Source organism: Gopherus evgoodei, unplaced genomic scaffold (genome assembly GCF_007399415.2).
Source record: "Gopherus evgoodei ecotype Sinaloan lineage unplaced genomic scaffold, rGopEvg1_v1.p scaffold_36_arrow_ctg1, whole genome shotgun sequence".
NCBI classification, from domain to species: Eukaryota; Metazoa; Chordata; order Testudines; family Testudinidae; genus Gopherus; species Gopherus evgoodei.
Genome location: NW_022060038.1, coordinates 33,909 through 61,826, shown reverse-complemented (window position 1 = coordinate 61,826; position 27,918 = coordinate 33,909). Strand labels below are relative to the sequence as shown.

The window sequence follows — 27,918 nt, the reverse complement described above, 5'->3', positions numbered from 1 at the left end:
TGATGAAATTCAGCATTGATAAGTGCAAAATGATGCACTCAAGAAAATATAATCCCAACTACACATGTAGAAGGACGGGGTCTTAATTGGCTGATAACACCCAAGAAAGAGATTTTGGAGTCACCGTGGACAGTTCTCTGAAAACTTCTGCTCTGTGCACAGCAGTGATCTAAAAGGCTAAAAGATCTTTAAGAATCATTAGGAAATGGATAGAAAATGTTATACTGCCACTATATAAATCCATGGTACGGCCACACCGTCAATAGTGTGTGCAGTTCTGGTTGCCCCATCTCAAAAAGGACATGTATCATCTGGAAAAGGTCAGAGAAGGGCAACAAAGATGATTAAGGGTCTAGAATGGCTTCCATGTGAGGAGAGACTAAAAAGACTTGTACTGTTCATCTTAGCAAAGAGACGACTAAGGGGGAATATGACAGAGATCTATAAAATCATGACTGGTGTGGAGAAAGTGAATAGAGAAATGTTATTTCCTTTTTCACACAATGCAAAAACCAGAGGTTACCTGGTGAATTTAATAGGCAGCAGATTTAATACAAACAAGAGGACATATCTTTTCATGCAACACAGAGGTGTCCTGTGGAACTCATTGCTAAGGCTGTAGTGGGGGCCAAAAGTACAACTGGGTTCAAAAAAGAACTAGACACATGTATAACTGGGATCAAAAAAGAATTTGATCAGTCCATGCAGGATCGATCCATCAATGGCTACTAGCCAAGACGGTCAGGCTGACTCTAAACCTCTGAATGACAGAAGCTGGGGCAGGAGGACAGGGGATGAATCACTCTATAACTGCCCTATTCTTTTCACCCCTCTGAATCTGTGGTATAAGCCACTGCTGGAGACAGGATGCTGGACTGGATGAACAGGTGGTCTGACCCCGTACAGGGTGTTCTTTGCTTTTCGGAGACATTTCTTCTCAACAGCCGCAGGAATGGAACAGCTGCCGTATGAGAAGAGAGTAATAAGACTGGGACCTTTCAGCTTGGAAAAGAGAAGACTCAGGGGATATGATAGAGGTCTATGAAATCATGACTGGTGTTGAAAAAGTAAATAAGGAAGTGGATAAAAAGGAACTAAATAAACTCATGAAGGACAGATCCGTCAATGGCTTTTAGCCATGATGCGCAGGGATGGTGTCCCTAGTCTCTGTTTGCCAGAAACTGGGAATGTGCAACATGGGATGGATCATGTGATGATTCCCTGTTCTATTCATTCCCTCTGGGGCATCTAGCTTTGGCCACTGTCAGCAGACAGGATACTGGGTAGATGGACCTTTGGTCTGACCCAGTATGGCCATTCTTATGTGCTTACGTTCTTAATGGAAGGTGGGTAAAAAGGAAAAAAAAAGATTCCTGCAGCATTTTTGTGATGTTAGCAGGATAAACAAGCCTCCAAGCCCCAGGAGGAATTGGCAGGTTACCCTCAGAGGCAAAACATTCTTTTAGCATGGGGTGAAACAAACCTATCGCAGACACAGGATTATACTCTCCTTTTCCCATGGTTGAGGGTAACCAGGGAACATGTGCAAATGAGCCCCTTGCCCACTGAACCAGGCCACAGCACCCCCTGATCTCTCTGCTGCCAGCCACGCCCACAAATCCAGCTCTGTAGGGAACAGAGCGAGATCAGCCTGAGGAAGCCAGGCCCATCTGTGCAAAATGTACCGTAAGGTAGCCAAACGCAAGGCCTGTGGGATGCAGGCCTTGGCGATGGAATGGGGGACTGAGTCCGGCAAAGCTGAGACCTGAGAAGGATTTAGGAGTTTGAGCAGGAAGTTGCTGTAACTAAAAACAAGTTATTGGGTTCAATACTGGGGTGACTGGGTAGAATTCTAGGGCCTGTGTTATACAGGAGGTCAGACTGTGGTTCCTTCTGGCCTTAAACATTATGAATCACAATGTTTGCTGTGGGGTGGTGTGGGGGGGTCTGTGCTGCGCGCGCCATGGGATGGATCTCCAGGTTGAGGAGGCCCATGATGGCACAGTCAAAGCCACCCCTGCTCGGGTTCTGGGCTGTACGGAGAAGGGCCGTGCAATCCCTGCACTGTCTCCCTGAGGAGACTTGCTCCTGACTTCCATGCTGGCCCCAAAGTGTGCTCACTTTGCCAATGAGGAAATTGAGGAGGAAAGAAATGAACCCAAGGTGACACAACAGATTGGCATCAGAACAAAGACTAGAGCCCCTGTCTCCCAATGTGCAGTCCAGTGCATTTCCCATGGGTGTATGACATGTCCTCCTTGGCTGCTGCTTTCCATTGCCATGAAGAGTGCAGCTCAGATGCAGCTTGTCACAGAGGAGATGCACACACCTTGCTCTCTGGCAGGGTAATTTTACATTTGTTTTTTCTTGTTTTGTTGTTTCCCTTCATCTTAGAACAGAGACTCATTCAGTCTGGCTGCCTTTTGTGTAAGTGAGCAGTGTTGTTGTAGCCCTGTCGGTCCCAGGATATTAGAGAGACAAAGTGGAGGAGTAAATAGCTTTCATTGGACCCAAATTCTGTTGATGAGAGAGACCAGCTTTCGAGCTCACACAGTGGAAGTACATAGTTAAAATACCCCTAGAGTTCCAATGAAAACCTGGCTTTAATTTCCAAGTCCCAAAGCATTTTCTGTTGCTCCTTTAGCTAGGTACCAAGCTTCTGCTGCAGCATCGATAAAAGACATTGATCACCCGTTTCAGGATCTCCTTTGTTGTCACCCCATAAACAATGGGGTTTAACATGGGGGGAATGAGCACATAGAGGTTGGCCAATAGGTTGACAATATAACCTGGGATGATGTTCCCAAACTGGTGTGCAAAATTGGAGAAAAAGGATGGCACGTAGAACATCAGTATGACACAGACATGGGAGCTGCAGGTGCGGAGAGCCTTGAGCCGGGCATCCTTGGAGGGGAGCAGGAAGACGGCCCTGAGGATCAACCCATAAGATACAGCAATGAGCACAGCATCCAAACCAATTACTAAAATAGCCACAGCTACGCCATACCAGATGTGGACTGTGATGTCATCACAAGCCAGCCGGGCTATGGCCATGTAGTCACAATAGTTGTGAGGCAGGAGGTTGGTTTTGCAGAAATTCAGTTGCTTCACAAGAAAGATGAGAGGGAAAATGATACAGAAACTTCTTGTGACAACTGCCAGCCACATCTTCCTGATCACAGACTTGGTTAGTATGATGGTGTATCTCAGGGGGTCACAGATGGCAACGTACCGATCAAATGCCATGGCCAGTAGAATGGACGACTCGGCCAGAAAACTGAAATGGATGAAGAACATCTGGGTCAGGCAGGCAGCAAAAGAAATTTCCCCTGCTCTAAACCAGAATACAGCCAGCATCTTGGGCACCGTTGTGGTAGATAACAGCAGATCAACAGTGGCCAGCATGGACACGAATAGATACATGGGCTCATGGAGGCTTTGTTCTGTTAATATGATGAATAGTAGGAGAGAGTTCCCAAAAAGTGACGCGACGTACATCAGACAGAAGGAGATGGAGATCCAGACATGAGACTCCTCTGTACCCAGGATGCCGGTCAGGATGTAAGTTACAGGGTCAAAAACAGTGTGATTGTCAGCTGGCATCATTTACCATCACATCGGTCTTCTGTTCATTTTCCAGTAACTAACAGTAAAAGAGAAAATCAGTGAGAAATTGAGTGTCAGCTAGGACTGGAATGTATTTGTTGAGAGAATCAAAGATATGATCAAAAACTTCATTGTGTGACAGCTGCCTGTTGTGTGTGACCATAAACCCAGAAACACACTTGTGATGAGGTGTACAAATCTCACACTAGACAACAAGGGGCTGAGGGATTATTTTGGGCTCAGCCAGCCTCACCCTTGAGATAAAAGGAGACTGACTGACCTCGGTGGCCAAACCGCCTGATGTAGAATAATGTGGGCTGGTTGGCCAGTGGAGATGGAGTCGGAACAGTTACTGAAGTGGATGACTGAGAAACAGCATCAGCAGGTAGCACAGCAGTAGTAACAGCAACATCTCCTGCAGCAAATGGCCGCTCAGCAAGAGCAACTGACTTAAGGGCCCAGCAACAGGTCAATTCAACAAGTTGTGACATTAATGCAGCCCCAGAGGTCCCCTGGAGCTTCTCCATTAGGGTGCCAGGGCCAAAGCCCTGGAGACCTGCCGGTACCCATGAAGCTCATGAAGGTGGGCCTTGAGGATGACCCTAAGGCTTTTCTGATGACACTTGAGTGGGTGCTGACAGCTGCCTAATGGCTCCCTGACCAGCAGGCCATCCTGCTGGTGCCCCACCTGACAGGGCCGCCGCAGGCCGCATACCAAGGTCTGGATGCAGAGAGCTCTCAAGACTACCCCCATATCAGAGCGGCCATCTTGGACTCCCTCAACATTATTGAGGAGACCTTCTACCAGAGGTACCCTCCAGGGGCCTGACTCTGGGTTATCACTCAGAAACTGCAAAACCTACGTTGGAGGTTGCTAAAGTCAGAGGAGCAGACCGCAGTATGGGTGGTGGAACTCATCCTGGTGTAGCAGTTTGCCCAAATCCTCCCAAAATGGGGTAGGGACTGGGTGCTGAGACATTGACCAGAGTCACTTACAGACACCGTACAATTGATGGAAAGCTATCTGGCAGCTGAGACAGCTCTAACTCGCACATCTGAGCCATTGTTTGAAGCCAAAGACAACCCCTGACAGAAGGGGGAAGCCAGTTAGAGGAGACAAAATCTAGACAGGGTGCTCCCCAAGTCCCCAGTCTACCAGCAGCCCAACCAGAACTCAAACCAGGGGCTGGGAGCCCAGGAGAAGCCCTCGGCCTTCTGACCTCAGCCCGAGCATAGAACCTGGGGTTCCCAAGGGACTTCCCCACTCAAAGGCCAGGAAGGACAAGGGGGAAAAGCATCTGGGGGAAGACATACCCATAGGCCCAGTTCCCAACAGGAAGTTTCAGGACAACAATGGGGACTTGTTTCTCCTGTGGGCATCACGGCCACCATTATCAGGAATGCTCCTATATGAAGTGCAGATATGGGAAAGTATGGATGGCAGAGATCCTTGTCCTGGAGGTCACCCCAGAAAAGGTAACAGTTCTGGTACAAATAAATGGGACCAAGATAATAAGTCTAGTAATCTCTGGGTGTGGGCAAACCCTGGTCCAGGATGACTTGGTCCCCAACCCTGAAGATCCCAGAGAGACCATCCTCCTGCAGTACATTCATGGAGATATTAAGCCCTATCCCAGTTCCTGGGTAGAGGTCAACATAGGAAGAACACAAAACCCCCTCTAGTAAGGCTAGCCTCAACCATAGCCTACTCTGTTATCTTGGGATTGGTAGCACTTCTCAGACATATAGAGGGGATGTAGAGCTGATCCCGAGAACCCGGAGGAAGTGCCTGAGAGAGAGCCAGGGTAGGCAGGGAACCCCAGTCCGTGACACTGGTTAGAGTAGGCGAGGAGCAGGACCCTGAGTAGAGGGGTTCCAGCCAAGAGGAAGTGTTGCAGGAAGATCTTCCTAGGGAGAAGATGGTACAAATCCCACTCCAGTAAAGGGAGTTACTGATCCGAGAGACTGATTTTGTGAAGAACTGGAGGGAAGATGAGACCTTGAGCCATGCATATGGACAACTCAGAGTGTTTAAGGGCAAGGTTGTAGATCCCCACTGGGCTGCTCAATAACCCCACTTTGAGCTCCAGAAGGAATGACTATATTGGCTGGAAGAGGACCATTGGATAGGGGAAATCCGTTCACAACTCCTTGTCGCTCAGCTGCATTGGCCCATGCCATCCCATCTGCAAGCCATCTTGGATGGAAGACCCTGGCCCGGATCTTAGACAGTTTCTTCTGGAGTGGCGTACATCAAGAAGTTAAAAACTTCTGCAATTCCTGCCCTGAATGGCAGCTAGTTGGGCCCAAAGGTGGGGTGAAAGCCCCCTCATCCCTCTCCCAGTCATCAATGTCCCCTTTGAATGCATTGGTATAGACCTTGTCGGCCCCCTGGAGAAAAGTGCCGCTGGATACAAACACCTATTTGTGATAGTCGATTATGCCACTCACTATCCTGAGGCAATCCCACTATGTAACACCAATGTAAAGGCGATTGCCACAGAACTAGTGACAGTCTTTGCTCGAGTTCCTTTGCTCCTTAGGAGTTCCTAAGGAGATTCTCACCAACCAAGGCACGAACTTTAAGTCCCGCTTGATGAAACAGGTCTATGATCTTCTGAAAATAAGGAGCCTCCATACCTCAGTTTCTCACCTACAGACGGATGCCCTGGTTGTACCATTCAACCGAACCCTGAAGCAGACTCTGAAAAGATTTATGCCAGAAGATGTGCATCACTGGGATCAACTGATTCCCATCCCCCGCCATTTGCCATTCGGGAAGTCCCACAATCCTCTACGGGCTTCTCTCCATTCGAGCTCTTCTATGGGAGACAGCCCCGGGGAATCCTCAACCTGGTCTGGGAGATGTGGGAAGGACATACTCCGACAACTCAGAAGGTCCTACAATATGTGTTGAGACTCAGAGGGAGACTTGAGACTTTGGGAACATTGGCTAAAGACAACCTCCTCACTGCACAAGAGACACAGGAAGGCTCCGCTAACAAGGGGCACGGGTACGCACTTTCAAGCCAGGCGATCAGGTCCTCCTTCTGCTCCCGAGTATGGAGTCTAAACTACTGGCCAAGTGGCAAGGTCCCTAAGAAACTGTACACCGAGTTGAGCCAGTGAATTATTAGGTTAGATAGCCTGACAAATGGAAGCCCACCCAGGTCCATCACATCAACACACTGAAGGCGAGGAAAGAACAAGAAACCTTATTCATCACCCTGTACTCTACGGAACCAGAACTGGGACCACACGTTCCTTATACCCTGTCCCAAGAGGCTATACGGGGCGGTGGAGGAGGGACAACTTCGCCCTGAACAAAGCACCAAGACGTAGAGCCTAGTGAAAGTCTTCCCAATGGTGTTTTCATCCCAACCAGGAAGGACCCAATTCACGCATCACCACATCCAGACTGAACCTGGACAGACTGTCCAGAAGAATCTCTGGTCACTTCCGCGGAAAGTGTGTGAGGTGGTAAAACAGGAAGCCCAGACCATGTTGGAGCTTGGGATCATTGAGGAAACCTGCAGCAAGTGGCAAAGCTCTGCTGTATTAGTACCAAAGCTGGACAGCACTGTCCGGTTCTACACTGACTTCAGGAAGGTTAATGCGATTTCCAAATTTGACGCCTACCCCATGCCCCATGTTGATGAACTACTAGACAAGGTGGGAGAATCTCGGTATATCACAATCTTAGACTTAACAAAGAGGTATTGGCTAGGGCTGTCAAGTGATTAAAAAAATTAATTGTGATTAATCACAATGTTAGAATACCATTTATATATATATTTTTGAATGTTTTCCACATTTTCAAATTATTGATTTCAATTACAACACAGAATACAAAGTGTACAGTGCTCACTTTCTATTTATTTTTATTTTAAATATTTGCACTATAAAAATTAAAAGAAGTATTTTTCAATTCACTTAATACAAGCACTATAGTGCAATCGCTTTATCATGAAAGTTGAACTTACAAATGTAGAATTATGTACAAAAAAAACCTGCATTCAAAAATAAAGGAATGTAAAACTTTAGAGCCTACAAGGCCACTCAGTCCTACTTCTTGTTCAGCCAATCGCTCAGCCAAACAAGTTGGTTTATATTTGCTGGAGATAATGCGGCCCGGTTCTTGTTTACAATATCACCTGAAAGTGAGAACAGGCATTCGCCTGGCATTTTTATAGCAAGCATCACAAGATATTTACACGCTGGATGTGCTAAAGATTCATATATCCCTTCATGCTTCAAACACCATTCCAGGGGACATGCATCCATGCAGATGATGGGTTCTGCTCGATAACAATCCAAAGCAGTGCAGACCAACATGTGTTCATTTTCATCAACTGAGTCAGATACCACCACAAGAAGGTTGATTTTCTTTTTTGGTGGTTTGGGCTCTGTAGTTTCCACATTGTAGCATTGCTCTTTTAAGATTTCTGAAAGCATGCTCCGCATCCCGTCCCAATCAGATTTTGGAAAGCATTTCAGATTCTTAAACCTTGGGTCGAGTGCTGTAGCTATCTTTAGAAAGCTCACAATGGTACCTTCTTTGTGTTTTGTCAAATCTGAAGTGAAAGTGTTCTTAAAACAAACAACATGTGAGGTCATCATCCCAGACTGCTATAACATGAAATATATGGCAGAATGTGGGTAAAACACAGAGCAGGGGACATACAATTCTCCCCCGAGGAGTTCAGTCACAAATTTAATTAACACATTATTTTTTAACAAGCGTCATCAGCATGGAAGCATTTCCTCTGGAATGGTAGCCATGAATGTTTTGCCTATCTGGCACATAAATACCTTGCAATACAAGCTACAAAAGTGTCATGCAAACTTTCAGGTGACATTGTAAATAAGAAGAAGGCAGCATGATGTCCCATAAATGTAAACCCACTTGTTTGTCTTAACAATTGACTGAACAAGAAGTAGGATGGAGTGGACTTTTAGGCTCTAAAGTTTTACATTTTTTTGTTTTTGAGTGCAGTTATGTAACAACAAAAATCTACATTTGTAAGTTGCACTTCACAATAAAGAGATTGCATTGTAGTACTTGTATGAGATGAATTGAAAAATACTATTTCTTTTGTTTACCACTTTTACAGTGCAAATATTTGTAATAAAAATAATAGAAAGTGAGCACTGTACACTTTGTAATCTGTGTTGTAATTGAAATCAGTATATTGGAAAATGTGGAAAAATATCTAAAATATTTAATAAATTGCAGTTGATATTCTATTATTTAACAGTGTGATTAAAACTGTGTTTAATTGCAATTCATTTTTTTAAGCTAATTGCGTGAGTTAACTGTGATTAATTGTCAGAGGGGTAGCCGTGTTAGTCTGGATCTGTAAAAGCAGCAAAGAATCCTGTGGCACCTTATAGACTCACAGACGTTTTGGAGCATGAGCTTTCGTGGGTGAATACCCACTTCGACAGATGCATGTCACTAATGCATGTGATTAATTGACAGTCCTGGTATTGGCAAATCCCACTCACACCAGAATCGCACAAAAGAAACACCTTTGCCACTCCATTTGGCCTCTACCAGTTTCGAACTATGCCCTTTGAACTTCATGAAGCGCATGTGATGTTCCAACACCTCATGGACCAGGGGTTGCAGCTCCATGACTTGAATGCCGCAGCCTATTTAGATGATGTGGTCACCTACAGCGGAACCTGGGAAGAACATCTGGCTCAAGAGGCAGCCATGCTCTGTTCCCTGCGACAGACTAGACTAACAGCAAACCCTGCAAAATGTAAAATAGGGAAAGAATAAACCACCTTCCTGGGATAGATTTTTTGGGAAAGGCCAGATCCAGTCCCTGATAGATAAAGTCCAGGCCCTCAGAGACACCCCATGCCCTACCACCAAGAAGCAGGTCAAGAGTTTTTTGGGACTTGGTTGCTACTACCTTCAGTTTGTACCGAGGTTCTCGACGATCGCAGCCCCTCTTACAGATCTCATCACAAACGACAGCCCCAAGAACGTGCACTGGTCTGAGGCCTGTAAAAAGGCCTTTCAAGAATTGAAAGAACGCCTCTGTACAGAACTGGTCCTATTGAGTCTGGACTTCTCCAAAAAATTAATTTCACAGACAGATGCTTCTGATATGAGACAGGGCACTGTTTTATCTTGGGAATTAAAGGAGGAGGAACACCCAGTGCTCTATTTGAGCCGCAGGCTGTTCCCACAAGAACAAGCCTACTCTGTCACAGAGAAGGAGGGCCTGGCAGTGAAACAGGCCATAGACTCTCTCCAATATGATCTCCTGGGAAACCCATTCAAGCTCATCACCGACCCTGGCCCATTAAGATGGCTAAACACCATGAAGGACACAAAATCGCCTGATGTGCTGGTACCTGTCTCTCCAGCCCTACGTGTTCTGAATTGAGAAAGGAGCCAGGTAACCCCCTCTTACCCATTGGTGTTTGGGTTTCCCCACCGGGGGAAAAACCTTGGACTAAGCTGACCCCAGAGGTGGTGGACGAGAGGAAGAGACCCAGGGAGGACAACCAGACTGTTGGTAGCACAAAGGGCCCTGAGTAGGAGCCTGGCATAGTGGGAGGGCCCAGGACCTCCTCCCCACAACTTCCTTGGCAGTCAGGAGTTTCAGCCATGACCATAAGGTAGTGCTCCCCAACTGGGAACCATTTCAACTCTCCTGCTATGGTACGTCTCCATTCCAGAAGAGGGAAGATGGTTCGGATGGTTCTGGCCCCAGGTGAAGCAGGTCACACCCTCCTGGTGTTGCTGTCCAGAGAATGTCTCCTCCTCACGTTTGCTGCAGTCACCCTGAGGGCTCCAGCGGTGACTGCGAAAGTGATTTAAAGCAGCCACACGACCGGTTCTTCTGGCCCTTACCTCGGTTTCACACTCACTTCTGCAGAGTCACTCCCAGTTTATAATGGGGTGAGAGCAGAACCTCTTTCCTTCACAATCCTCCTGCTGGATCCTTCTGTCTCTGAGGCCTTGACCCGACCAACACTCAAGCCCAAGAGTGAACTCATTCACAAGCAATTCCCATTGACTTTTATGAAAATAGTCACCTGAGTAGAGTTGCAAGTTTTTCCGGGATTTGATTAGGTGAAGTCAATCTCAGTTAAGGTCTAGTCCACACTACAGACTGATATTGGGATAACTACGTTGCTCAGGGTTACTCTTGAGTGCCATAGTTACACCAACCTGACCCCCTGTGTCAACATAGCTACAGCCTTTCGGGGAGGAGGATTAACTACGCTACCGGGGAGCTCTCCCCTATCAGCGCAGAGCGTCTCCACTGATGCACCACAGTGGTGCAGCTGCATGGACGCAGCATTTTAAGCCTGTCCGAGCTGGTAGCTCTGCTCCAGAGAACTACAGCTGCAGTAGGTGTAGGGGGACCAGACGTCCCGTTTTTAAAGGGACAGTCCCGTATTTAAGCCCTCCTGCAGGTGTCCCAACTTTTTCTTAAAAATAGGAAAAGTGTTTTGTATTTTTTCTCTCTCCCCCCATCAGTACTGGCAGGTCCTGCTGCTGGCCAGATTCCTGCTTCCCAGATGCCCGCCTACCAGAGGTGAGTGGGGAGGTCCAGTGGGTGACGATGGGGATGGGTGTGCAAGACTGGTGGTGGGGGTGAAGATGCTCCTTCTGCTGGTCCATCACCTCAACCCCCACTATTTGCTGTCTGGATAGCTCAGTGGTTTGAGCATTGGCCTGCTAAACCCAGGGCTGTAAGTTCAATCCTTGAGGGGGCCACTTAGGGATCTGCTGCAAAAATTGGTCTGCTAGTGAAGGCAGGGGGCTGGACTCAATGACCTTTCAAGGTCCCTTCCAGTTCTAGGAGATTGGTATATCCCCAATTTAAAAAAAAAAAAAGCCAACAGGGTCCCATTTCCCACCATCATTGGCTGTGAGCTGCAGTGGCTAGTGAGTGTGGGCAGGCAGCAGGCAGTGGCTGTTTACCTGTCACCTCTGCTGCCCAGCTATCAGCCCTTTACATTCTCCCCCTCTGGCTGTCTCTCCCTGCTTTGCCCCTTCACCCCACCCAGACCCACTGGTCCCCCAAATCCCAGCCCCAGTGGGGCACATCCATTGGCTCCTGTCCTGCCCCTGCAGTTCTATGTAACCCCAGTTCAAACATTTCCTAGCTTTCATGTGTTTCCCTTCACAGAGTCAATCTACGCAAATGACTCACCAGGCTCTGGTCCCAGCTGGGGAGGAGGAATCTCTGCCTGTGACCGGGCCGGGGAGCTGCAGGCGGCAGGGAATCTGCACTGACCGGGGCTGAAGTACAGGGATATTTATACTGCTGCCCTGTGAATCCCAGGGGGAGCTCAGAGCCAGCATGGAGCCCCAGGGACCTGCCTCTGTGACTGGCTCAGGTGGGGAAGAGCAGCAGAGAATTAACCCTTTCCGCCTCTCACTTGTCTGATCTGATCATTTCTCCTTTTGTCCATTATTTAGAAAGGTGCTTCTGACACTGAGGCCCTGGCAGAGTTCCCTGTTCTTTGCAAACAGGTCTTGTCTCAGACCTGACACACTCACTACACCACACACAAGTCTTATGGAATATTGACCCATAAAGAATAGCATGTAAGGTGTGTGCAGAAAGCTTGTAACTTGTCAAACTTAAAAACCATTGCAAAAGGCATGTCTCGGTAACAGTTAAGGAAACATATTGCTATTGACAGTGAGCTTTATGGACTTGGAGTAGAAGTTAGTCACCAGGGCATAGTGTGTCTAGGGGATGGCCCTTCCAGGAGGGCATCATCACCCCATTCTGGTTAGCCAGGATGTAATGTCAGGCTCAGTTCTCCAGCCTTGATCCACCCCAAGATTATCAATGGAAAACCATCAGAGAGAACTGTAGACAATGAAGGAACATGACAACAGACAGGATTGCCCTGCCTGAGAACAGAGACAAAAGACTCTTTCAGGATAACACAGCGTGGGGAGAGGCCCTCTGGATCCTTTTACTGAGGAGACATCTTGGAGTGAAGGGATGTTCTCATGAAAAATTGGTTCCCAGTTCTTGTGAAACTATCCAGCTCTGCAACAGACTAAGCTTTGGGAAGGAGAAACCTACTTTATTAACTAGGAAAGGGAACCAGTGACCAAGCTCTCATTTCGTGACGTTCTATTGGAACTATTTGTTTCCACCTCTCTCTCGTTTCTAGTTAATTCTCCATTCTTCTTAATTAAACCAACTTTTATTTTATTATAAGTGCTCACATGCACCATGTGTAATATAGAAGTGGTGATTTACAGCAACTCTGGTAAACTGGGATACGCTGCTCCTTTTGGGGCAGAGATTCTGGATTTCTCTGAGTAGCCAGTGCGAGGGCTGGATGTCACAGGGGAATGATTCACAGGGGCTCAGAAGCGGAGGTGCCCTTATTGTTAACCTGTAAGATGAAGTCAGGTCTGGCCTAGCCCAGAGGAAGGTGCCTGAGTGGCTGATGGGCAGGTGGTGTCCCAGCCAGCACAAGAGAGACTCCCTCTCACTGAGTCAGGGGGTAACAAGGTGACTCACAGTCCTGGGACCCCTGAGAGCCATCATTCATTTTTATAGAGACTGTCTTTAGTCTCACTTAGTCCAGCCATCTTGAAAACCTATTTGTGTGTGTGCTGTGTCACTATAGCCCTGTCCGTCCCGGGATATTACAGAGACAAGGTAGGGAGGGAATCTCTTTTCCTGGACCAACTTCTGTCGGCCTGTTCACCTTGAATGGTCCCTTCGAATAGGTGTGAACTACTCATGATAAACTGTCTGTTCCACCTTGTATTTAGCTGGGACACTCTCAGTACCTTTCCCACACCTGAAGAACTGCTCTATGTAGCTCGAAAGCTTGTCCCACTCTCCACCAGAAGTTGGTCCAATAAAAGATATTTCCCTCCGCCCCCAGCTTCACTCTCTCTATGTATATATGTAAGACAGTAGACGGGATAGAAAGAAGAAATCAGGAGCTGCTCTTCTTCTCATTACAGAAGAACAAGGAACATGCATGGAAAGTCAAATGTGAGAAATAAAAACTGATACAAGGAAATAATTTTATCTACAACACATAATTAAACTGTGGAACTCACTGCTGCAGGATTAAATGAGGTCAAGACTTTAGCAACATGAAAAAGGGGATTGGGCATTTATCTGGGTATCAAAAATATCCCGAGTAACCAGACCTAATGACCACACACATCGATGGACCTGGCTCTGATCCAGTCTGGTGGTTCCCATGTTCCTATACCAAGGTTCAAAGTTGATCTGCTGGCACTTTTCAAAAATCATTGACTCATCTTAAGAACAACATTAGACTCTCACCTGTCAGGGATGGTCTAGTGGTCACTTCCTCCTGCCTTGAGTTTAGGGTACTGGACTAGATGACTCATTGAGGACCCCTTCCAGTCCTACACGTCTAGGATTATCAATGGGTGATGTCCTGTAGGCATTCCGGGTCAGGTGGTTTGTCCTGATCACTTCTATCAGCGAGGGGCTGAGTCAGAGAATTTGTCTTCTCTGCACAGATTTGATCAGCAGCAATAGTAAAGGGCGCCAGGAGTGAAGGCTGCCATCGGCCTGTTTGACTCTGCCTCCAGTACTGTCTGGACATCAGGAACCACAGGTCTTAAAGCAGGTCTACAGTGACTGAGGTGCTAGTACTGGCCAGCCTGCCAGCCATTGCTAGGCCAGAAGGTGAAACCCTGTAGAGGACCCCAGTCCTGGAATCTGCTTGGCAGGATGCTGTGGGTCCTGCTTAGTCCACAGTTTGCTATGTGAAAGAGGTCACGAGTGCAAAAGTTTGAGAACCACCATCTTAAAGAAACCCAGCTCAGGAAGTTGTCCTTGGAACTGGGATCCACCTTGCTCTGGACTCTGTAACATGTGGCTCCTGCCCCCTCCCCAGCTTGACGTCCTGGTATCCTAACCCCACCTGACTCCATTTATTGATCCTTGGTTCTGCTCTCAAGTTTGTCTCCTGCCTGTGATCTCCTGGTACCCTGACCCTGATTTCTTTCTGATGCTCGATTCTCGCTTTGCCCTTTGGCCTATCTTGGACTCTGACCTCTTGGGATCTGCTCTGGCCCAATTCCTGCTTTTACCACTGGGCCTGACTGCCCATGTCCCAGCCGTGACATGGTGACATCAGGAGCACTGGGGATGCCAAAGCGAGCAGAGACCAGATCTAACCCCTGAGGGCCTGGGAGAACATCCTACCATTGGAGGTCAGTTTCAGGTCCAAGGGCAAGGTGTATCCCTGTGAATAGGCCTCCCCCTCATGCACTGATTCCCCTTGGGAGTAAGAGCGATGCCCAGTCTGGAAAGCAGAGCTCACAATGATGGAGGGGCCCAGCCCTCTCAGGTGAATGACCCCTCTGTTACATTTGTGTATAGTGGCTGGGTGACAAGTCACTGGAGTAGTGCCCAGTGTGTGCCAGGAGCCACACATACAGGTAGGGAGAGACCGTCCGTGACTGAGTCTCTGCAGACCAGCCAGACACAGCACCTGGGAAGGGAGCAGATGCCATGGGGGTGGCTGAGGTGAGGCCAGGTGCAGAGATTGGGATTTTAGATAAGCTGTTGTGGTTTGGCTCTTCACACAGCATTACAGGTATGGGGACATCACACGGACACAGCTGTGTTCCAAACCTCTGTGTTCAGTCACTCTGTGCAGACACACAGACTTAGCTATGCACACCCCCTGCTTCGGTCAGCACCAAGTGGTTTCTGCCACAGCAGACAGGGAGCGGGCACCCAGGCGATTTTAGAGGGAGGTTTCTCCATTCATCTAGACTACAAACACCATCACCATTCCCCACTCCTCTCCTCTTCCCAGGTGCCAGGAACCTCCCAGCCCCCCCCCGCCCCGCCTAATCCCAGCTCACCTAACAACCCCTATCCCTTCCTCTTCCCCTTCCCTGCAGACTCGGGCCCATCCTGTAACTACTAGGCCTTACTTCCTCTCGGGTGTTTCTGCACGTGATCAGACTATCCGCGGCTATATATTGAATAGCCCAGGGGAGAGAAACACATGAGCTGCAGGACAGAAGCCATTCAACAGCAGATGGGAGTGAGGAAGAAAACTCCTCCCATGAGCAGCAAAGAATCCTGTGGCACCTTACAGACTAATAGACGTTTTGGAGCATGAGCTTTCGTGGGTGAATACCCACTTCTTCAGTCTATAAGGTGCCACAGTCTATAAGATGCCACAGGATTCTTTGCTGCTTTTACAGATCCAGACTAACACGGCTACCCCTCTGATACTTAACAAATTAATTGCAAGTGTCTATTTACAATCATGTTTGTCATGCCACACCCTTGGATTAATACCATAGGAGTTTGGGCATTTTAGGGTTAATCTGTGGCTTCCCTTTGCAAAATTCAGTTTTCTCTTTTCTCCTTGTCCTGCAGGATCAAACCCTGATTTCTCTTGCTTAACCAAATTCACTGGCTGATGGGGTGGGCTCTCTGTGCTAACAGCTATTAGCAAGTCTTTCTTCTCCCTGCCAGCCAGGTAACTTGCATTAACACAAACACCAGCTTTTAACTTTTTAGCTGCTGCCAATTCCAATGTTGGACTCTGTCTTACAGAGATACCACACGAATCCAAAGGGTTAGAGGGTGAGAGTTTGCTTGCTCTTCCCTGCATCCTCAAGCGTTCAGACATAAAACCATTTAGCTCTGAAACATCAGTAACCCAATCTGTCCTCAGATAAAGCATAAACTGCTCACTCACAGAATCAGCTTGGAGACAGTCCTGTCCCAACACAATTGTCTTCCCAACAAGCTGGCCACACAGCCATGTGATTATAGGGCTGCTCAACTTTCTTAACAGCTTTTATTCCATCTGAGACCTTCTCAAAGTTACCCACACTGAATCTTTTAAAAGGAAAGTCAGTGGATCCTTTCACAACAGAAAATTTCTGGCTGTTAGGAACTGAAACTTCCTTGATTAAATCACTTTCACACCCTTCAGTTGCAGTAAACTGCTTGCACAGAATACCACGGGGGTTCCTTTCCCTATGAGCTTTTCTAAGCAACAATTCACCCCTCTCAGAACTTCTGCCCTTACCCCTTTCACCTGGGGCTTCCTCTAAAGGACACTTCTCTGAGCCCCCACAGACTCTTTCTGGGTCTCACTTACATTCAGAATTGCCTCTGGCCCATCAGGCAGATTTCTACACAATCCCCTTCCAGGCAAACCTATAGACTTTCTAGCTAACAGGTTAGAAGCCTTCTCCTTCCCTTGGCCATGAACAAGTTCAGGAATCTTTTCCTTCTTGCTACAAGTCATTAAACTGTCAGTAGGTAACACGATTAAATAATCTTCATGCTCTCCTTGTGCCCTGGCTAGGGTATCACCCTGCTCAGACAGAGTTGCTACACCCTTTTCCAACCACATAATAGCAACTGGCAAACTACAAGCACCAGAATTGTCTGGTCTCGGGGATTTTGCTACGACACTAACTGGGTGCAAGCTAGTTACAGTGACATTTTCCTCAGCAGACACAAACTTAGGACCATTCCCTTCCTGGGCTTTAGTTGAATCCAGAACCAACTCTGGGACAACTGCACTATTCTCAACCATCACAGGCTGAAAGGCACCTTCTGTCTGCTCCACAGACAAAGAAAAGCCAGAGACACATTCTCCTTGATTAGACACACAGCTTGGGATTTCATTTCCCTCATTCCGGCACACAGGGCTGTTCACAGACAACTGCTTGGAGACAGAGGTAGCTTCTTCCATAGGCAAGTCAATACCCCTGACAGACACAGGCACATTTCCTTCACTGTCACATTTTTCCACACAGGAAACAGGTAAGGGATAGGGACACTCATCTTCCACTATCCTTGTCTTCCCAAACTGCTGACTAGATATAGCCATTAGCTCACAAGGCTGCCTAGGCTTATCCAAAATCTCCTTGTTCCCCCCTCCCTTCGCTTGATCTAATTCCAGATTCACTTCTGAGACATTAGACAGACATTCAGCAACTTCATTCAAAGCCAAACAGCTACTTTCCAAAGACAAATTTTTGGAAACACCCTTCATATACATATCTTTAGGATTAACCCTCTCCTGTGCCTTGTTTATGTTAACTTGACTGATCATAACTTTAATATCATTCCCAATCATAAGATCCTTAGGGATTGTGTCTTTTACTCCCACAACCATGGTGCCCTCAAATCCCTTCCATTTCAGGTGGATTTTAGCCAAAGGCACCCTGACAAAATCCTCAGATAAAGCTACAACAGTTACACTTTCATCTGGCCAATCATCTTCCTCCCTGACAAGACTCGCTTTAACCAGAGTAATGTCTGCTGCAGTGTCCCTCCATGCCACACACCTAACTCCATTCTCTGCTGCACTGCTAATAAATTCTGCATTGTTGTTCCCATATTTACCTTTCATATGAGTTTTAAGGTCCAATTCTTCAGAGACCTCGGAAACAGCATTTGCACACAGGGCCCCAACGCCAGGCTCTGTGTAGCTTGCCTGAGAGTTTATAACAACAGGATTAGCATTTGCTGTGGCATTTGGGGTTGCTGGTTTTGGGCTTCCCTTCAGGGTCAGGCAATCTGGTCTGATGTGGCCAAGCACACCACAGTGATAGCAGGTAACCGGTTTATACTTGGGGTGAGAGTTCCCCTCTGGGCCCCCATGATCTCCTCTAGAAGAGCTAGGGCCAGGTTTACCTTTAAAACCTTCCCTCCTCTTGAACTGGGGAGAATGGGGATCAGCTTTCCCCAGAGGTTTACACCCTTCTCGAGCCCTGTTTTGGGTATGGGCATCCACAATCTCTGCAGCCCATAGGACTGACTCAGGGTCCCTATCACACACAGCTGCTCTCATATGGTCAGGCACAATATCTAAGAACTGTTCTAGAGTTATTAAAGACAGCAGCTTTTCAAAATTCCCATATGCCTTTGCCCCCCATAACCCACTTTTTAACAAAAGCCCTCAGTTTATGAGCACATTCTACAAAAGTACAGTCATGAGACATCTTAAACTTTCTAAACTTAACTCTGTAAGAATCAGGAGTCACCTTGAACCGCCTTAACACAGAATCTTTAAACTGCCCATAATCCAGGCTTCTTGTTCCCCCAATTCATTAAATACCTACCTGGCTTTTCCAGTCAGTCTGGTCAGCAGGACAGGCATTCGCTGTTCATCGGGGATCTGATACAGATTGCAGAGGCGCTCAAAGGTGGACAAAAACTCCTCTATATCCTCAGTATCGTTGTAAATGGGACACATCCTTTCCCAGTTTTTCTCGTGGCGATGGGTATGTGGAGTACCAGGTGGCGATGACTTTCTCCACTCTTCCATTACTTGGAGCTGCAGTTTGGCTCGAGTCTCTTGTTCCTTGAGTGCTCCGTTAGCATCTCGATTGTCCAGTGTCCCCACTAGTTGGTTAGGAGGCTTCCTGCTTTTGATATACTTCATTTTTTTTTTTTTTGCTATTTCTTTTTTTGTCTTTGGCTAGCTGTTCTTCAAATACTTTTTTGGCCTTCCTAATTATACTTTTACACTTCATTTGCCAAAGTTTATGCTCCTTTCCATTTTTTCTCACTAGGATTTAACTTCCACATTTTAAACGATGCCTTTTTGCCTCTCATTGCTTCTTTTACTTTGTTGTTTAGCCATGGTGGCTCTTTTTTGGTTCTCTGACTATGTTTTTTAATTTGGAGTATACATTTAAGTTGAGCCTCTGTCATCAGCCAGCAGCTCCAGATGCCCTTTACGAGCTCTTTCTTCTCTCTCAGCAGCCTCTTTCTCCAGCTGGGCCAAGCCTTGCTTCTCTTTCATTCGAATTTCTGCCAGTTTTTGCTCATTTTCCAACTGCAGCCTGTCCATCAGGGCTTGCAGTTTCATTGCTTTTGCTGATGCTTTCTGTCGCATGGTTACTGATCTTTAACCAATCAAATTCTCAATACCAAAATTCACATTTGGATAGCGTGGGGTTCTGACCCAAAGCTTAACTGACCTGGTTCTGTGGATCCAAGCACGACTACGCCACTGTGACGATGCGGTTCTGGCGGGACCCAGCTGAGAGTGCCAATTCAGGACCAATTGCTCAAACAGGGCAGTCACAGCCCAAGGCTGGGGTTTTTCCACCTCTCAGGCAACCCAAACCAGCCAGACAAAAAGGACTTCGGTTTCACCCCACTGGCTAACCACAAGTCACACAAGCAATTTCCTTAGACACTCCAGTCTCCCAGTATAACCACCAGTGCCACTTGTCCTGGGGATGAATGGTTATGGAAACCAACACCCCAATAAAAGAAAACGGTTCTCTCGATTCCAAAGAATCAAGCCCCAGACCCAGGTCAATATACACATCAGATCTTACCCACAAATCACGCTGTTGCCAATCCTTTAGAATCTAAAATCGAAAGGTTTATTCATAAAGGGAAAAAGCTAGAGATGAGAGCTAGAATGGAATCAATTAACAGAGTAAAGGCAAAGTTCCCAGTTCAGGTTTGTAGCAGTGACAGAGTAAACTGTAGGTTCAAATCAAGTCTCTGGAGAACATCCCCAGCTGGGATGGGTCATCAGTCCCTTGTGTAGAGCTTCAATTTGTAGCAAAGTCCCTCCAGAGGTAAGAAGCAGGATTGAAGACCAGATGGAGATGAGGCATTAGCCTTAAATAGGCTCTTCCAGGGGTAAGAACACCTCTCTGTTCTTACTGTGGAAAATTACAGCAAAATGGAGTCTGCAGTCACCTGGGCAAGTCCCTGCACACCCTGCTGAGTTACAAGGCGTATCTGCCTCCTCTCCATGGTTCAATTGTGTAGCTGATGATCTTTAATGGGCCATCAAGCAGGCTAAGCAGAGCTAACACCAACTCGTCTGGGATTTTTCCCAGAACTACAGCACCAATTTGAAATACAGACAGTATACAGCCAATACTCATAACTTCAACTACAAAATGATACAGACATACAGACAGCATCATCATAACCAGCAACCCATAACCTGGTCTTAGACACCTTATATGACCCCCTTTACATAAGATTTGGTGCCACTACAGGACCTTGGTTGCAACCCATGTTCTATATGGTCCCAGTTTATATCAATAACATCACACTCCACTGTCCCCTTCATGTCATGGAATGACAGGTCCCGGTCCCCTCCCAGGGATCCTTACCAGAGGGTTAGAATGTCACAGGCAGAACCTCTGTCAGGTCAGGGCATGGCCGTGTGTCCTGGGCAGTGACACCACATTATAATAAATCCTGTCTGGGCGAGTGGTGTCTCCCAGCTTTGAAGCTAGAAGCTGCATCTCCTAGGTGTATTTTCCTCCAGCTGCAGATACCCTGCCCCTCACTCCAATCACAGTCTCATCCCACCAGGCCCTGCTGAATGCCTGAGAGCTGCCATCCATCCAAAAGTCTAATGCCAGAGACTCACCAGGCTCCTGCTCCAGCCAGGATGAGGAATCTCTGCCTGTGATCTGGGTGGGGAGCAGCAGGCAGAGGAGAATCCGCACTGACCGGGGCTGAGGTACAGGGATATTTATACTGCTGCCCTGGGAATCCCAGTGGGGGCTCTAAGCCAGCAGGGAGCCGCAGGGACCTGCCTCTGTGACTCAGGTGGTGAAGAGCAACAGGGATTTAACCCTTTGTTTCTCTGTGTATTTTTTGACCTTAGCATTATTGGCTGCCTTCCTGTAGCCCAAGGTGCTTGCTCATTGAACAGGGATCCCATTTCAGTATCTGATGGGGCTGCACTCAGTGACCCAGGGGATCCCTTCCAGCCCTACACACCAGCACCCCATGCAGGAATGATCCGACCACTTAGGCAGTGACAGAGCCTCAAGTGCTGGGTTTGTCCCTAGGGCTGTCTGGAGCAGCTGTCATCAGCACCAGAACAGAGAGCAGAGATCTCTGCAGAGTGTGCTGCATGGCTCTGGCTGGGGAAGGGTGTCCAGACCTAGGCTGCTCAGTCAGCACTTACAGCTCAATCCTGCAGTCCCCGTGCAAGGGAATCAAAGTGGTAGCAATTTATACTCCCTCTGTACAGCTGCACATGGGGAGGGAAGTCACCACGCAGGGCAGTATCAGGCCCTCTGCATTGTGTGTGGCATATCACGGCCATGCCTGCCCATAGACTGTGACGACTTTGCAGCAGCGATCTGCTATTTCAGTGGTTCTCAAACTTTTCTGCACCCACAGATGCAGAGGAACAGAGGTGATAAAGGGTTAATCCTTGCAGCAATTCCAGTTGCTGTTTTTCGGGTTGTCAGCTGGTTCTGGAACCCAGCAATGGATTTATCAGGCCACTGGTTCCTGGGGTTACTGGTCCTCCCAGAGAAATCAGCAGAGACCTATGGGAGGGTTGGAATGGAGTCTGCTGGAATTTCTACAGAGCAAGCAGCCACTTGCATTGCATGCTGCAGGGAGGCTGAAATCAGAGGAGAAGAGACTGCAGGACTGTGCTTGGAGTGGGTCACTAGGATCTAGGACTCCTGGGTTCAGCTGGTATCAACCAGCTTCTGAACAAGCATGGAGCGTTGAGAGGCCAATCTGGATTTCTCAAGAATTAGTGAATCATCACGTGGCCGTAATACATCTGAATAAATCAACTAATCGCTCATTCATGGCTCTGCTGTTGTGTAGTTTTAGACAAGACAGTTAAATTCTCTGTTTGCCAACCAGTGAAGTAGGTGGGCTAACCCTTGCCCACAAGGAGTTTTATTGGCAGCGTTGTTGTAGCCGTGCCAGTCCCAGGATATTACAGAGACAAGGTGCGGGGAGGTCATATATTTTATGGGACCAACTTCAGTTGGTAGCTTGTCTCCCTCCCCACCTCATCTCTCTCAGAGTAGTGCTGTGAGGAAAGGCATCTATTCAGGCCTTGATCTGCAGAACACGTAAGCAGATGCTTTACTTTAAGCATATGTTATCTCTGTCTCTATTCAGTAAAGCACTTAAGTATATGTTTAACTTTGAAGATAATCAAAGAATCATAGAATCATAGAATATCAGGGTTGGAAGGGACCTCAGGAGGTATCTAGTCCAACCCCTTGCTCAAAGCAGGACCAACCCCAACTAAATCATCCCAGCCAGGGCTTTGTCAAGCCTGACCTTAAAAACCTCTAAGGAAGGAGATTCCACCACCTCCCTAGGGAACCCATTGCAGTGCTTCACCACCCTCCTAGTGAAAAAGTTTTTCCTAATATCCAATCTAGACCTCCCCCACTGCAACTTGAGACCATTGCTCCTTGTTCTGTCATCTGCTATCACTGAGAACAGTCTAGATCCATCCTCTTTGGAACCCCCTTTCAGGTAGTTGAAAGCAGCTATCAAATCCCCCCTCATTCTTCTCTTCTGCAGACATAATAGGTATGGCTATACCGCAATTAAAAACCCATGGCTGACCCATGCCAGCTGATTCAGGCTCCAGTAGCCCAAGCCCAGATGTCTACACCACAGTGAAACAGACCCTTAACCAGAGTCCTGGGAACCCGAATCAGCTGGCATGGGCCAGCCATGGGTGTCTAATTGCCACGTAGACATACTCACTGGGTCTTAAGCATGTGCTAAGATGTACGCATGTATTAAAGCTCAGACTATGCTTAAGTGCTTTGCCCAGTCAGGGTCTAAGTGCAAATAATCACAAAGGGACCACTGTAAAGTCCACTGAAGTAACTGGGAGTGTTCTCTGGCTCAGGCCCCAAATCCACCTTCCGTTTCACTCAGCCCCTTTCCTGCCCGGCTGGCTTCTGAGTGAGGCCAACTTCGGTGAAAGCCCCAGAATGCGATACTTAAACCAGCCTCGCCTGCCAAGCGACTGCACCAGGAGCCTAGCACAACCCAGTGCTGCGAAAGTGGGGGAGGGATAGCTCAGTGGTTTGAGCCTTGCCAAGGTTGTGAGTTCAACCCTTGAGGGGACCATTTAGGGATTTGGGGCAAAAAATTGTCTGGGGATTGGTCCTGCTTTGAGCAGGGGTTGGACTAGATACCTCCTGAGGTCCCTTCCCATCCTGATATTCTGTGATTCTCTCCGGGATGAGCCATTGGAAAGGTGCTGTGAAAGCTCTGCTTTCCCAAGGAGCAGCTGGGCAATTAAGCTAACATTTTAACCAAGCTCCGAGTATAAATCTTCCTAAGGAGCTGACTAATATGGCATTATGTACGAGTTGAGCGGGCAGGCGCTCTGGAGCTGGTGACTGATTGACCAAGTGGTTCTTTTCCTCCATTTCCCAAACGTGCACAACCTGTGCAAAACCCTGCCCCAGGCCACTCAGTCACCCCTCAGAGCAGAGTTACAGCCAGGGTTTGAAAATGCTCCTGCCACCTTTGCAGGAGGGCTGCGAGGTCTGAGAAAGGACTGGATTGATTTCTGGTGCACAGTGTGCATTTGTTCAGTGCCGGCCTTTTCAAACTGCGCTACACAGACCCAGTCACCTAAGTCCTCTAAGTGTCAGCGGGCTGGTGCACCAATAGCTGCTGTTGAGTCAGTGGGAGCACTCACCTAGATGATGTTACTCTTGTGCTCAGGAATTAGCAGGTCATGACCTGGGCAGTGAGGCAGCTGACGTGCTAAGCCCACTGCCCATTATGCTGGCCAAGAGTGTTCCTTGCACTCCCCCAGCTGTCTGTCTGTGCCTCTCATCTGATACTGCTTGTACAGCACCTGACACAACAGGGATGTAGTCCATGACTGGGATTCCTTGGTGGGAGGGTAATACGAATAGCTAACGATAATTAATTAAACAAGACACACCAAGCAGGGGTAACCAGGGTCGTCTCCAGGAACCAGCTAAGGAAGCAGGTGCTCGGGGCGGCGCTCCGGCCTCTATTGGGGCAGCCCATCCAGGTCTTCGGCGGGAATTCGGAGGTGCATCCCTTAGTCCCTCTCTTTTTCTTTGGGCTATCGCCGAAGTGCCATGGAAGAAGAAGAGAGGAGGAAGAGAGGGAGTGAAGGACCCGCTGCCGAACTGCCGCCGATCGGCTTTTTTTTTTTTTGCTGCTCGGGGCAGCAGATAACCTGGAGCCAGCCCTGGCGGTAACAAACAAGGCCCGAACTGAACAAGGAGATTAAACATGCTCCTAACTTTAAATGCATAGGCAGTCCCATGTGCTCGCATTAGGCGTGTGCCGACAGACTTTGCTGACTCGGGCCCCAGGGGAAGGGTTGGGGAGGAAGAGACGGGGGGTAACAGTGTTCGGAGCAGTAGGGATCACACACGTGATGAACAGTCATGACAGAGATGTTTTTGAAATATAAATACATGTTGTGTAGTAGAAAGAGAACCTGAAACATGGGTCTAGACAAGGCCTGAGGCCAAAGCCACAGCCAGCAAAAGTAACACTACGAGCAACCGTCAGGCCCTGTCAAAAGCAGATGCTTCCTGAATCCCTGCCAGTCAGTGTCCAGCACACAAACTCAGCACCAGTATCGCTAGCATTGCTAAAACACACTGAACAGGTGAGCACAGTCCGGCACAAGTGCACCCCAGCCCAGCAGACGAGAGGATGGTTTGACAAAAGTGATGAAGAGTGATATCTTGTCTGAAACATTGGGAGTAAAAGTACAAAGACAGGTGGTGAATAGGGAGGTTTCTGCTTTTCACAGGGCCTGAGCATTGCTCAGAGCATAACTTTTGCTGACTTTGGTTCAGGTCTCAGGCCTTGCAGAAGGCCCGTGCTTCTGGCTCTCTCTTCCTACTACAGCTGGTAACTGATTATTATTAGAGCTGGTCAAAAATGTTTAATCCGAAAAGAATTCAATCAAAAATGACTTTTTTTCTCCACCTTTGTAGGTGTTCATCAAAGAGATGCTAAGAACCACCAGGAAATGGTTTTGCCATCTTTTTTTCTTGGAAAATAAAATACTTTTTTTTTGGCCAGCTCTAATTTTTTCTTCATGTCACTTTATTTTCTCCTGATGCAGGAAACCCCTTTTACAGAGGAAGCTTTGAGGCCCGCTGGGGCGACAGCTCTGCGCTCCTATCTTAGGCAGAGCAACACGACCTGGAATGAAATAAACAAAGATAGGGCTTGAAAGATTTAGGGCCTTTTTATCAGAAATCATGAAATTCTTTGTTTTTTTGTTTTTTGTTTTTTTCATGTTAAGTGACAGCCGTGCTGGGAGCCCACGAGCCAGTTCATTGTCACATCAGCATCTCCTCTTGCTGCTAGTGGAGCTGATGAATTTGCACGGCGGCTTGGGAAGCCCAAGGCCCTCAGCAGCTCCAGTTGCTTGTCAGAGGTTTTGGGCTTCCTGAGGATTTGCTCCAGCAAGGGCCTGCAGCACCTGTTGAACAGTGAACTGCTGGCTTGCTGCTGAGGCTGGTTGTGAGGCTTCCCTGAGCCCAGAGCTAGAGGGGGTTCTCCCTGCTGAGCCTGCAGCATGCCCCGACCCCGCTAAAGGAGACAGGAACTGCCGTGGGATGCCAGGTTCTCCCATTGCCAGTGCCTGCAGTGTCTGTTTAATCTGGGCCAGCACTTGCATTTCTCTAGGGCCTGGCATGGCCGCCGGCACCTCTGGGTGCCAGATTTGCTGATGGAAGGTTGGGAGGGGCTGCATCAGAGGCTTCCCAGCTATCGGGGGGTTCTGCAGCAGCGTCTTTGTCCCCTGGTCGGGGTTCTGGCTGAGCGACTGCCGCATGCTTCTCGCACCAGGCCCGACCAGAATGTTTTGCACAAGCTGTTTGACAGCCTGCTGCTGCAAGCTCTTGATGGCTGTCGAGACAGCAGCACTGGCTCCTCTTCCTGGGTCTGGAGTGGCTCTGGTGCAGCTCTGTGCTGTGCAGTCAGTAATGCTACAGCTGCAGCCAACGCTGCTGCTGCTGGTGTTACTGGGGGAGCTGGATGGCAGAGTACAAGTCGGGGGCGAAGGGGGTTGGCTACTGGCAAGGGATGAGTTGCTCCTCAGAGAAGCAAATGAGTTCCCTGCAGCCTGTGTCTGCGCTGCCTCCAGCGTTAAATCCGAGTGATCCCTACCCACATGCTGAGAGGCGCTGCCTCCGCCCAGGATGCTGCCCAGAAAGCTCAAGGCCTGGCTGGGGTCTTTCATGATTTCCCGCACAGTGGCTGGGCGCCGAGCGAGCTCCAGCATGAGCCTCAGAATGTCAGGGGTGTTCAGGAAGTGGCCGATCTCCGGGGTTTTCTGGATCACTTGTTGCTTCAGAGGATTGTCCATTATCAGCTCGGTCATCAGGTCTGGGTTGGAGAGCCGGCTCTGAATAAAAGGGTTCTCCAAGAGCTGGAACATCATCTCGGGGTTGGACCTGAGCTGGTTCTGGAACTCAGAGAAGTTGGTCGTGTTCAGGCCAAGGTTGCTGGCAAGCTCCCGCAGGCTGTCCGTGCCAAAGGCCATGCTGCCAGCAGAGCCCAGCCTGGAGAGGCTGCTTTTCTCCACCTGGGTGGCAGCCACACCCTCTGGGGAACCGGCATGCTGACCTGGACACTCCTGAGGTCTCCTTCGTGACTGGATGACAAGGTAGATGGTGGCATCGTCCTGGATCCCATGCTGGCTCAGGGTCTTCTGATCTTTTAAAATCCTGCCAGCGAATATCAGCACGAGCCGGTTGGTGGGAGAGGAGAAACTGGTTGCGATGCCAGCCTTAAACTCCTTGATGAGCCTGTCCTCGGGCACCACGAACTCCTCCTTCTGCCCAGGGGTCTTGACGGTCACCCTGATGACTCGGGGAGCAGCGGAAGCCTCTAGACCAGCTCCAGGGACATCTCCACTTCTGACCATGCCTAGAGGGATGGTGTCTCAGTGACGGGACATTTTCAAGCTTTGGCACAGGGATGGGGGCGAGAGGCAAAGGACACAGGGTCTTCTGCTTCCCCGTTACTGGCCCTCTCTAATTATGGGCCTCCGGAGAGAACCAACAGGGACTTCCAGTGTCTCCAACCAAGGCCCGGGCTCCCCTGGTGCTCTGCTCCTCTATCGACCTGCAGCAGTTGATGGAGCTGCCCGCAACCTCCTGTGTCTGCACTGTGACATCACATCTGATGCCATAAGCTGCCATGGCACCGGTGGATTTCCTCTACACTAACTCCCACACAAGCAACTTGCTCTGAGAACCTCAACTTGACAATTTCCTGGCAAAGGCCCAAATTCTTCCCTGGTGGCGTAAGTAGGTGCAACTAGATGGAGGGCAATGGAGCCGGGTCTTCGTACCTCACAGGTGAATTTGGCCCCAAATCTGTGATCATCTTAGTTTTAGTAATAAACAGTGCTGGGATCCTTACTCAGTCTTTACTCAGGCAACTACTGTGGGGAGGGAATGGAGGCTTCTCTGCCATCCATCACTTTTACCCTGCGCAAACTTAAATATCATTCTGGGCTGGGTTAAATCCGGAT

The 27,918-nt window shown here is 48.4% G+C and overlaps 1 protein-coding gene and 1 pseudogene across 1 annotated transcript; both read right to left on the bottom strand.

Moving 5' to 3' along the window:
• Positions 1–230: 230 nt before the first annotated feature.
• On the bottom strand, positions 231–3,606 carry LOC115641851 (olfactory receptor 52B2-like). Its single transcript, XM_030545220.1, has 2 exons — positions 2,692–3,606; positions 231–311 (listed from the first exon to the last, which is right to left on the bottom strand). The coding sequence occupies exons 1-2, from the start codon at positions 3,604–3,606 to the stop codon at positions 231–233; spliced, it is 996 nt and encodes a 331-aa protein (XP_030401080.1).
• Positions 3,607–25,667: 22,061 nt separating this feature from the next.
• LOC115641989 lies at positions 25,668–27,306 on the bottom strand (annotated as a pseudogene).
• Between the last annotated feature and the right edge of the window lie 612 nt (positions 27,307–27,918).

Coding starts and splice junctions, on each gene's coding strand:
- LOC115641851 (XM_030545220.1), bottom strand. CDS start 3,606: ATGATGCCAGCTGACAATCACACTGTTTTTGACCCTGTAACTTACATC. Junction 312..2,691: donor CAAAGGAGATCCTGAAACGG/GTGATCAATGTC, acceptor GACCTTTTCCAG/ATGATACATGTCCTTTTTGA.